Source organism: Aptenodytes patagonicus, chromosome 14 (assembly GCF_965638725.1).
Source record: "Aptenodytes patagonicus chromosome 14, bAptPat1.pri.cur, whole genome shotgun sequence".
Taxonomy (NCBI): domain Eukaryota; kingdom Metazoa; phylum Chordata; class Aves; order Sphenisciformes; family Spheniscidae; genus Aptenodytes; species Aptenodytes patagonicus.
The window spans coordinates 2707673-2719693 of NC_134962.1; the positions used below are offsets into that span (position 1 = coordinate 2707673).

General features: G+C 47.8%; 1 protein-coding gene across 7 annotated transcripts in view; it reads left to right on the top strand.

Annotated features, from left to right (window-relative positions):
* Positions 1 to 10150, top strand: part of KCNQ2 (potassium voltage-gated channel subfamily Q member 2) — a 69210-nt gene extending 59060 nt beyond the window's left edge. For all 7 annotated transcript variants that reach the window (XM_076352111.1, XM_076352105.1, XM_076352104.1 and 4 more), the window contains 2 exons: positions 8100 to 8223; positions 8968 to 10150. In XM_076352111.1, coding sequence (XP_076208226.1) covers positions 8100 to 8223; positions 8968 to 9687 — 844 coding nt within the window. In that variant the 3' untranslated portion in view covers positions 9688 to 10150. The remainder of the gene's footprint in view (positions 1 to 8099; positions 8224 to 8967) is intronic.
* Positions 10151 to 12021: the final 1871 nt, after the last annotated feature.

Consider the following 12021-nt stretch of genomic DNA (forward strand, 5'->3'; position numbering starts at 1 on the left):
TGAGGCTGGACTAGACTAGGGCTGCCATCCACCCCATTGCAGGGACGTCGGGAGGACCGGGAACTGCTTTAAAAGTGTGAAGAACCTGGATTTGGGATCCAGGGCTACCAGGCAGCTTCACTGTTTTCCTGTCCCCACCAAGCAGGAGATCAGTGATGGTGACGGGAGCAGACCCCCTTGGGGTTATCCTTTGAAGCACTCATCATCATAGCCAGATGGGCACGGAGAGGTCCCATGGCTGGTGACCTGCCCAGTACAACTAGAAGGGGCACCCTGTAGACGAGGTGTGTGCCTGGGGTGGCCATGGCCAATGTTGGGGCATGACCAACAGGCGCTAGAAGTACAGTGCACGCATACAGTGCAGCCCAGGGAGGTTGTCACGGGACAGCTCAGAGGAGAACAGACATTTTTATTTCCCTTCCCTTCAGCATTCAAAGCACTGTGTTCTCCGTGCCAGCTCAGCTCGGCAGGGCTGGCTGTGACCTCTCGTAGCCAGGGCTTTGGTGGATTAAAGCTGCGTTCAAGCAAATTTCTGGGGTGTTTACATGCACTTTCCTCTTTAATCATTAATGCCTCTGCCACTGTGTCTGTAATGTGCTCTTTTCAGTGTTGTGTTCACACTGTCTCATGTCTCATCCTGACACCTTGCCAACCATGGATGTCTCCCATTCATTGAGTTATACAATCCTGCAGCGTATCTCACCGACTCCAACAGCTCATGCTTTTCTGAACTAGCTGAGGACGTGTTATCTAGCACTGGAACTGAAAGAATGAATATATGTTTTTTTCATATCCAACCACCTCAATGGGATATTGCTACACATATGCAAATATATTCCAGAGGGTAAAGCATGTTGCCTATTATATCTGGGGCGGGGGGATCTCCTAATGATGTTTCAGTGGTGCCTAAATCTCCAAATCTTACCCTGGAGTGGGTAAGACTCTGGCTTTCACCGACAACCAGGCGGTAGGAGAGAGCCTTCTGTTTCCAGCGGAATATATTTTCAGATTCTCTCTCTTTCTCTCTCTGTCGTTCTGTTTTTCAGTTGTTTCTTTCTGCAACTTTTCTGACCAACTTTTCTCTACATGTTGCTTCATTATGCATTTTGCTGGTGTCTTTTTTCTTATTTACTTTGCCAGGATAGATATGATTGTCGGTCCCCCACCCCCTTCAACTCCCCGGCATAAGAAGTATTCAACCAAAGGAACCATGTATTCTTCCAAAGAATCTCCCCAATACTCGCCTAGGTTAGGATTCACCAAAATGCCGCTTTCTCTGGATTTTTCATTTGCTTAATGTCAAACCCCTTTCATGCCAGTTATATGACGGCATTTATCATTTAGCAGTGCAGCTTGCTAAATCATGACTCAGAAGGGCTTGCTACTTTGGGTATCCTCTGATTTACTTTCAGTAATGAGCTTTCACACTAGGCAAGCCAAAGGAAAAAAAAAGGGACATTCATACAGTCATCAATAACCATCAGTTTCTTCAGCTAGCGTATTTTCTATTTTCAGTCTTCTTCTAGGTGTTAGAAAGCAAAATTATACCTCTTTTAAATCTCATATTTTATCAGGCTATCTTCAGATGTAAAAGGTGGAATATTTACCCACAAAGCCAATATAAATGATCTACTTGCTAAAAGATGAAACACTCCACGCACAAGCGAAGGAGCCTCTGCAGCTCTTTGCATTATGAAATGAGTTTACTTCAGTGGGCAAAGTAAGAATGAAGTGTTTCATACCCGATGAACACAGTGTTCTTTTTTTCTTGCTGATGCAACTCTACCAACCACGGAGGAAAAAAATGTGGTAAAATATTGCAACCATGGGACTCATATTAAAAAAAAAAAAATCCTGATTTTGCAAGCAAAAAGAAGAGCAGGAGTCAAACCCAGCCCTCAGTCATGCAGCGAGATTTTTCTCATTGCCCACATTAAGTTCTCTCCTTAGGTAAAACCGTACCTGAAGCTGATGCCACAAGGAACATATTCTCACTGAAGTTCCCGTTTGAGGGCATTCTGAGGTCTGGTCAGCAGGGCCATGACCTGAGCTCTATTTTCAACTTGTATTGAGACTGCTGGAGCTCAAGGCAGGTATAAATATTTGCCAAAAAGTCATTTTCCATGCACAAATAGTAGGTGATTTTTAAATGCAGCAAGCTTAGCTTCAAATATTTTATTCCTAAATATATTTGCCCTCCCTAAGAACTAATATGTGACAAATCTCTTGATTTTTGTTTAAGCTGCTCTGAGTAATCTTCACTAGAGGAATGTGAGTAAAAGGAATATTGAAAGCTTACCTTTTCCCACTCAGCTAGCTCAAAGATTAAAAAAAATAAGAGAATTTTCCAGAAGCCCCAAGCTTTATGCTTGGAAAAAAGATGCTCTCAGAAAAGCTTTTTTCCCATTTCTCCTCCCTGCCAAATGATGAAGCCCAAAACTAGTCTTCAAAAATGAAATAACTTTCTTATCTGCAGCCACATTTTGATTTTAAAATAAAAAATATATATTCAAATGGATTTTGTTCTATTTAACCTATAAGATTAGGTGTGCAACAAGCCTTCACTAGAGGCAAGGTTTTCACGTGAAAGCTTGTGCCTTGTACACAGAAGAGGTGATCGATGGGTACGAGGGGAGGAGGCCTCAAACTGGGATATTTATTTTATTCCCTCCCAGTCTGTTGCTATATCAGCTTAATGTTAATGACTTTTCCCCCCTCTTTTTACATTTTCTAATACTGATGGCCAGATTAAAATCTGTTCGCACATGCCCACTAGGCTTCTGGGACATTAAGACTTTTTTTAATAATTGCTCCCTTTTTTAATGAATTGTATTTTCTCCTTTCTTTTTTATTGACCTGTGGCTGAGAGGCTCCAGAAAGCAGGAGAGTGTAGAAGGCTGCTGAAATCTCTGCTCCCACCCATTAAAAGGCTTATGCTGTGCTTAGTTTTTGGCAGCTGCATCCTCCCACAGACACCAGTGGGACTCGCGAGGTGCTCGAGGTGCCCGGTGGATGGGAACCAGAGCTCTGAACAGCCCCAAGCCCAAATCCAAAAACTCTGGGTCAGGCTCTGCTGCTGCCATGACCTTCATCATCTCAGCACCACATGGGTCCAGCCCGTGGGGACACATGCCGTGGGGTCCCCATGGGCGGCACCAGCCTCTCCTTTTTAGCCTGCACACCCCTGTTTTAGCCAAACGCTGCCCAGATCATAAGAAAACACCCAGTGAAGGAAGAGAAACGAAATCGGGTGATGTCCCATGAGCTGTCTGAACCCTGTGGATGGCATTGTGGCGCTCTAGTGACAAGGGCTCAGTTCAGCCGAAAGTTTTCTGCAAGTAGCTCCCAGCAAAGACGGCTGGAGGCTAGGGGATGTCCACGGCTGTGGTTTGGCTGAAGGTGCTTGCTCCATGCTGTACACACAGACAATTTGGATTAAATTCCCTTGATCAGCTAATTTAACATAAAGAGGTACAACCTCAGCTGTAATTTTTAGACAGCAGATACTGGTCAAACTATGTCTAGAGCAAACTTTATTGCCAAATGAGGAGGTAAGTAGCCAGTCCTGTGACATGGATGAAGGGGGTTTGGCTTCAATGCCTGGACTGTGTACAAAAAATTAAGAGATAAAGAAAAAAGAAAAGAATTGAATATACATTCCCAAACACTTCATTTTTATCTCATTTGAGCCGTTTGACCTTTTGATGTCTGCTTCTGGCCCAAGGGTGACATATTACACCTCTTTGCATGCACGGTTAGCATGAAGCATAATGAAGCATGAGAAAACCTGCACTGTGGCTGATGCAAGACTTTACATTTTTTTTGTATCATTAGAAAGAAGGAAAGATATCAAAGTTCACTTTAAAGAACAACCCCCTTCTCTCTCTCCCTCCCAAACCCAGCAGAGCCTATCAAGGACAGCAGATGGCACAGTTTGTCATGCATCGTTAGAAATCTCTGAATCCTCTTCTGCCATGAAGGGAAAAATACAGGGCTGACACTTCCAAAGCCTCAGCTGAATTCTTCCCTCCACACATGTGTATTCAACACAGCCAAGATAAGCGTTGGGAAGGCACAAGGCTCCCCACGGGATGTAATGCAGAAGTGGGGTTTGGCATCTCAGAAGATTTCGCGGTCCCTTGTCATGCATTAGGAACATACGCTATCCCCCTCTGCTTGCAGAGGTGGAATATGTTCTCTCTTCATCTTTTGAGCTTTGCTGCCCAATTTGGACAAAACCTCAAACTCTTACAGTGGCTAAAAGGACCTTCTGTTCTTTGCGGTGCTCAGCTAGGCACAGGTGGGTTGGGAGCTCACGAGGAAATTCCTCTCTTCTCTTGTATCAGATAAGGCACAAATGAAATCTCTGTGCTTTGCTGAGGGTAGGAGCACTCTCCCCTGGTCTGACTTCTGCCATGGGAAGCAAAGGGATGGGAGACCTCGAGCCTGGTTCTCCCATCAAGAGAGAAGGACTTGGTTCACTTTCTTCTCCCCTCTCTGCACTGAAGTCAGTGGCCCACGGCTGCCCACTGCACCGTCCTCGGTGCAGACCCTGCCTCCAACGTGAGATCTGGCTCTCTGGTTTCTCAGAGCTGTGGAAGATGACCACCTCAGGAGTCAGGACTATGTTGAAGTATAAACACAAAGGGAATGAAGCAAGCAGCAATTCTCCTGGGCTCTGGTGTCAGAGTCACAGAGGCGATCAGCTCCGGCGCAGGCGCGTCCCGCAGCGGAGTGGCGGATCGCAGCGTACAGGGGGGGTTCCTGAGCCGGGGAAACCCCAGGGGAGCGCAGAGACCCGCCAGGAGCCGGCAGCTCTCACGAGGGCGGCTGACGAAGCGTGGGCAGGCACAGGAGTATCGGCGGCCACCCCCCACTCCCGCAAAAGGCAGCCCCGGGGAGCGCTAGCGACCAGGGTGGGCAGACAGGGCGTGGCACATCAGCTAGGGTGTGGCGCATCAGCTAGGGCGTGGCGCGTCAGTGTGCACAGGAGGGCGTGCAGGGAGGGCGCCTCTTCGAAGGAGGGGCATTCCATGGGCCGAGTCGGAGACTTGGAGTACACATAACCCAGCCCAGGTTAATTGGGCACAGGCCAAGGGCACTCATCCTACTTGACCCTCAAGGCGGAATGGTGGGCGCTCGTCTGAGAGCAAAGGCCACGGGTCCGGCTGGGGGGGGTCTGCACCATCTACCCCAGCGGTGGCCGATGCCTCCACCCAGAGGGAACTGCTGAGGGGAGAGGCTGCAGTGCAGACCTCCGGCTGCAGGGAGTGCCTGGACCTCTCTCCTGGGGCAGGGACAGGCACAGACCTGCCTGCAAAAGGTGTGCCCAGGTGGAGGACCTCCTGCAGCAGGTGGCTGAGCTGCAGGAGGTGGTGAGAAGGCTGCGTAACATCAGGGAGGCAGAGAAGGAGTTAAATAGTTGGTTCCAAGTGCAGTCTGCAGCGGACCCACAGCTCACGGCCAAACAGCCAAGAACTCCCCCACCGGCACACGCAGAAGGGAGCAGGGGGGCCAATAATGCAGAAGAATGGATGGTTGCAATGGCAAGGATCAACAGGAGGAAGGGACTTCCCCCGAAGCCTGAGGTGCCCTTGCAGAACCGATTCACCGCTCTGCAGGCCGAAGAGGAAAGACCCGTCACACCAGGAGAGATGCTGGAGCTGAGTGAGGCAGCCCGGTCTGCCCCCGTATAACAACCAGTGCAATGAAGAAAAGGCGATGGGTGAAGAAAAGGCTTTATGGGTGAGCTCTGTGGAGGGCTTCAGTCCTGCTTTTAAATCACAGCAGGTCTACAGGCAAGTTGTGTCCAGCCTGAAGGTGATGGAAGAAGTCAGCGCTCTTCTATATGGTACCAGTAATCACTCCATCTGCGAAGTGCCAGCTGGCCTCCTGTGCTTCACACGGGTCATGTGAGGTTCATTTAATGGATAGCTCTTCTCTTAAGGACACGGAAGAGAGAAGTCCTTCCTCAAATTATGCAAGATTAGAAATAGGGTTACACAAGGCTATCTCTGCTATTATGATACTCCGTAGCATGGCAATGTTCACTTTTCCTCTCTGTGTTACAGCCTGTCCTGCCTCTCTGCTCTACTCAGCAACTGTTGAAGGACATCTCATTTCCACTAGTGGACACATTTCAGTGTTAGTGCTGTGCTAGATGGGACACGAGGACAGAACACCCTCATTGATTGTTCTTGGCCTTCTGCAATATTCAGTCGAGTTTAGACTTTGGGCCTCTTTAAATGCATGTTCATTGTTTTACTAGTCTACTTGCTTGTGCATACAGGAGAGGAGTTCGTACAGTGGCTGTACTACGCCTTGACTTGTGATTCCAAACCAAGGTAGCCCGAGGTATCCAATTTAATACCTCTTTGCTTACATGGTAACAACATTGTCGTAGGATTTCTTGTGCTGTATGTCATGTCAGTAATTGCATCCCTTGTGGGGAGGTCCTGTACATGTCAATAATTTGCTTCTCCCATTACAAGAGAGAAATAAGGCATGCATATTCCTCACACTTGTGATTATAGCACTTGGTGCTCCTTGTACTCCTGTGCTTATATTGCTACGCAAAGGATCAAACATTACTTTTTAAACAGGACTTTTTAAACAGATTCTGTCACATCCCCGCCCAAATGAAGTATCTTCTGGGATCAAAGATAAACTCTAAAATAATTGTTGGCTTATATTTTGTGTCTTTGGTGTGATGTGCTTATCCACTTCATCTCTTTGAGCCAGATCTTCTGGTGCTGTAAACTGCTGTTGCTCTAATATAAGCCAAGGGAGCCACGCTGGTCCATACCCACTGATATCTGTCCCTTAATGTCAACAGCCAACATACGTATTAAGTCCCTGTCAAATGTAAAGAAAACAGATGGCTCTTGTGTTGGAAACAGCCTCACGTCTCATACCTTTCCTTGGTTTTTGTTTGTTTGTTCATTTTCCCCTGTCTGTCTGTGTTCAGTTCCTTCCTTTTCCTCTTCCTGGTGCATGGATCCATGGCCCACACGGCAGAACTGCGTCAGAAGCATTTTGAGTTTTCCGCTCAAGATACCTCAACTTGGTTTCAGTCAGATTAATTAACCCTTCTTTTCCCCTGCCACCTTTACGTTTGGTGCATTATGCAAGAGTAAAGTTTGCCTGGCATAGAATTAGGTTATGAACTGGGCTGCCGTTAAGAAGCTATTCCAAAACTGAGTTGCTCCCCCAACTTTTGAGGGATCAAGAAGCTCCAGTGTTTACTCTCTAGAAAATTTATAATTTGATGCCTCAAATAAAATTGACTTCCAGGTTCCAAACAGGCTCTGCCCTCCTTCTTCCTCTGCATACGGAGCTGTATATCAGCCCAGGTATTTCTAGAATGGGAATGAGGAGTTGCAAATGTAACGTGTGTAAAGAAGTTAGTGCCAAACAACATGCCCAGTAGCTTTAGCTGCTGATTTGGCAGGAGTGTCCTCTGCTGTTACCGGCTTGGAGCCCTGCTAATGGAAAACATCTAATGATACAGGTGTGAATTGCAGTAGCGTTGAGACAATTTGGTAATGTTTGGTGAGTTATGACCAAATTCAGCCTTGATATAATTCCACTAAAACAGTTAGCACTACACCTGTTTGTCTGGATCTTAGGGCAAGTGGCTCATTTTCGTGGACATGAGAATTACACACTTACATTTGCATCGAGGAGAGGAAACTGCTGCAAAGACTGAAAAAAATCCAGTTGACATATGCTAGACAGAAAACTTGATCTTCCCCCAAAATAATAATTTCTCAGTACAAATAAGAAGTTAATTGATTTGGAAGAAAGCCAGTTAAAGAAATTCTTTGCAGTGGGTAAATTTACTGTGCATAATGTGCCAGGTTTTATCTGTATAAACAGAAATGGGTAATTTCAAACTCTGCTAATACTGCTCTGAATTATGCATCTGAATTAACACTTCAGTGCCACTGCGTGTCTGTGAGTAATTTGGAGTGTTAGTTGGGAGAGAGGCTGTTGCTTTGTCCCACGGAGGTGCGACAAGCGGAGCCCTCCTCGCCTACTGCCTCCAACTGACTCCAGGTCCTTTTCCGGGGGCGGGGGGGATTTTCTGATCCCGGTAGAGTTGACCAGATCGTTGGGCGAGGATCCTCCATGACCGACAAGGATCGGACCAAAGGGCCAGCGGAGGGGGAGCTGCCTGAAGACCCCAGCATGATGGGCAGGCTTGGAAAAGTTGAAAAACAGGTATATTGGGTCAGGAGGGAGTTCTTATCAGAGGGTGTTGCATGCATCGTGTTGCATTTTTCTTGCCTTATTTGTCCCCAGTGGGACATTACCATTCAGAAAAAAAAGTAAGAGCTAAGAATATTTTGAAAAAGAAACAAGGTAGATGTTATGAAAGGGCACTAAATGTCTTAGAAGCCTGAAGTACTCGTTTCAAAACAGGCACTTTGGAGTCTGTGACACACAGACTTTCTGTTTTGGTGAGTCTACCAAAAGTCTACATTATTTTTGAAAATGGCACATTGGTTTCTTTGCCACCATACTAGGCATGTTTCAAATGAGTCCATGAGCCTGGCTGCTGTAGCTGCTGGCCTCACTGAAGATTAAAATCTTCCTAGAGGACAAGGCTCAGAAATTCCCATGGCCATCTGAGCCCAGGCAAGTGCCAAATGCAGTAAGGAGCTGAAAGCCACTGGAAGGATGCGAGTGTGCTCCAGCTGTCCTGGAATTTGGTGCATGTCAAAAAGATTATAGGAGCTTGAGGAAGACCCCATAAAAAGGTGGTAAATCAAGGGTTTTTTTCAGAATAGGACAATTAAATATTTACTAAAAGTTTCCGTTTGGTGTAGGTCAGTGTAGGCAGAGGTCATCTATGAAGCCCAGGCCTACACTCATGCCTAGGTGGGTTGGAAGTTGCTTGTACTCAGCATGTTAATTTGTTTCAACAGGCAGGCAGCGTAGTGCTGTAACTGTGGTGTTTTGCAGGTTCAGTCAATGGAGAAGAAGCTGGACTTCCTGGTGAACATTTACATGCAGCGGATGGGCATCCCACCAACGGAGACGGAGGCTTATTTTGGGTCCAAAGAACCAGACCCAGCACCTCCCTACCACAGCCCTGAAGACAGCAGGGAACACATTGACAAGAACGGCTGCATCATCAAGATCATCAGGTCCACCAGCTCCATGGGTCAGAAGAACTTCTCTGCCCCACCAGCCCCCACCAACACATGCCCGCCCTCGACATCATGCCAGCAGCAGGTCTACCAGCGGCAAAGCCATGGCTCCTCGCCCGTTGGAGACCCCGGCTCGCTGGTCCGCATCCCACCTCCACCCTCCCACGAGCGCTCCTTGTCAGCGTACAGCGGTGGGCACAGGGCGAGTGCAGAGTACCTGAGGAACGAAGACATTACAACCAAACACCACGAGAGTGCCATGAGAGACAGCGACACGTCCATCTCCATCCCCTCGGTAGACCACGAGGAACTGGAGCGCTCTTTCAGTGGCTTTAGCATCTCCCAGTCCAAAGAGAATTTGGACATCCTTAACAACGGTTGCTATGCAGCCGTGGCCAAAATCAGACCCTACATTGCAGAAGGGGAATCAGACACCGATTCTGACCTCTGTACGCCCTGCGGTCCTCCTCCCAGGTCAGCCACGGGCGAGGGACCATTCAGTGACATGGGCTGGTCAGCCCCCAGGCAGTGAAGCCTTCTCACAGCCACCGAGCCACGTCCGAGTGCTGGCAGCTGCCCGCTCCAGCTGTCCACGCATCGACCTTCTCAAGGAGATTGACAGCTAAGGTTTTCCTCCTTCTAGGACATCCTTAGCTGGCGGATACTTTCTTGCAGCTTACGCTGGGGGGGGGGATGAGCAGGTCTGAGCCTGCATTTGTGGAAGAGGTCACGGTGGTGAGCGAACTGGAGCCGTGAAATCCAGATTTCTTTCATACTCTTTCTAAGATCATTAGGTGAAATTATTTCATGGTGCAGGGTAGGCAATTTGCATTTCTTGGGAATCTTCAAAAGTGCAGGGCAGGAATAAATCACCTGGCCAGGGCTTTTGGAGGTCACAGTAACTGGTGGCTGACAAGTGTTAGGTGGGAATTGCCACGTCATGGCACTGGTGATTACACCTTTAGGTATTTTGGAGTCGCGGAATGAACACGTGTCTGTTTCTGGCTTAGATTTCAGGTCACGTGTCATTACGGGGGGGGGGGGGGGTTGTTACTCTGTGGTTCCTCATTAACCATCAGGAAGGTGTCATAATTCCAATATAATACATGGAAATGTTGCGTAGGCCCCTGGAGGAGAGGGATGGTGGCTGGAATATTTGCATGAACAGAAGACATGGCCTCAAAGTGGGACAGGTTAGGATACCGCTCTGAACCAGAACGGTTTGGAAGTTAGAAAATTGAAAAACTCAGATATATGAGCTTGAGTGCAAGAAGAGAGACAACCCAGAGGGCAGAGAAATGAGACAGAGAAGGAAGACAAGAGACTACGGGGCTGGAATTTTATGTTTTAAACCATGTATTATATTTAATTATCTCCCCTCCCATTGACAACGGACCTGGAGGTGCTTTGGAAGCAAAGGCAAACCAAAGGCAACCCCTCTGGAGGGCTGCCACGCTGTGAAGCCATTCTCGTGGCCAACAGTGCTGTTGTGGAGGCACAGCCACCAGGCCACAGGGAGAGGGTGGATATGCAAGATGCTGTGGTCCCCGCGTTGCTGCGAGTTAAGTGCTGAGCTCCATCCTTTTGAAGCCCTGTTGGTCAGAGCGGGCGCTTTTCTTACAGTTTGCATTGTGCCTGAACACTTTTGCACACACTATGCCCCATGAAAATCTTCCCTTTCTTCTTCTGCCCTGCCAAGAATCTCACACCCATGTTCTCGGGACATCCTTCAGTTTTGTCTGGATCCCTCAAGCTGAGTTAAGAGGTGCTTCTTCATTTCTTCATGGTCTTTCAGAAGCCTCTTACCTGTGCTTGCCCGCAAGCTGTGCCAATCCAAGTCTGCCCTGTTGTTGTTAAAGTACTTTCTCTTGGAAAGATCATTGTGTCATTACCAGGAACCTCAGCAGCGCATTCAGCTGGGGGAAAGCGAGGGGAGAAGTGATGCTCCAAGTTTCTTTTGGGACCAAAACAAAGTCACAAAGTGATCCTTTATGTGGATAGGTTGGTTGGGTTTTTTTGCAAGGGGGTGGATCAGGAAAAGTGTGTTTGGGATCCATCTCCAGGGCTGGGACACCGTGGCCGGCATTGTGCCTCTGAAGCCTCCCATGCATCTATAGCCCAAATCCCGTGCGTGTTTTCTGCTGGGGCTGTGTCTGTGATTTCAAACCCCGTCTCTCCACATTTTCCCTGTGTCGTATCAAGAGCCTGATAAGGATATTTACGTGACAACTTCATCTCTGTGTGGCCTTTGAGAGGTTGGACATTGCTTGGGGCGAAGGGAGCCTTTTTCTCTCCTCCTGTTTGCTTGACCAGAGGCAGCAACCAGGGGAGACCCAGGACTATTTTGGCCTTAGGGAAGATGTGGGTGCAGTCTGACAGCTTGCAGACAGGAAATAAAACCATCCTTTTGCTAGTGCTCAGGACCAACACACAGGTCTTCACGTGGGATTGAGGAGTGGGGAAAGGCTCTGCACAATTTTTCCTGCCATTTTTCACCATTCAGGAGGGGAAAACATTTTTCTTAGAGGCAACCTGGGCTTCCAGCCATGCTAGTTCCTTTCTTTCCCATTTGATCAATTTTTTTGTTACCTCCTGCAATTTTTCCCTCTCTGCTTGTGCTCCCAAGCTCCTTTTGGCTCCAGATTTCTTTGTGCAAAGTGAACCCAGTGGCGCCCTTGACTTCCATACAGAGAAACCTTTGAGTGCAAAATGGCTGCAAATTGTGCAGATTTGCCCCTGGCGTGCTGCAAAATGAGATGCCTTCTGGTAGAGCAAGAAATGCCAGCGGGTCCCAAATCAGACTTGGTGGCATGTGTTTTCTAGTGACCACAAGAATGGAAATTGCACTGGGTGAGGCAAAAGTCAA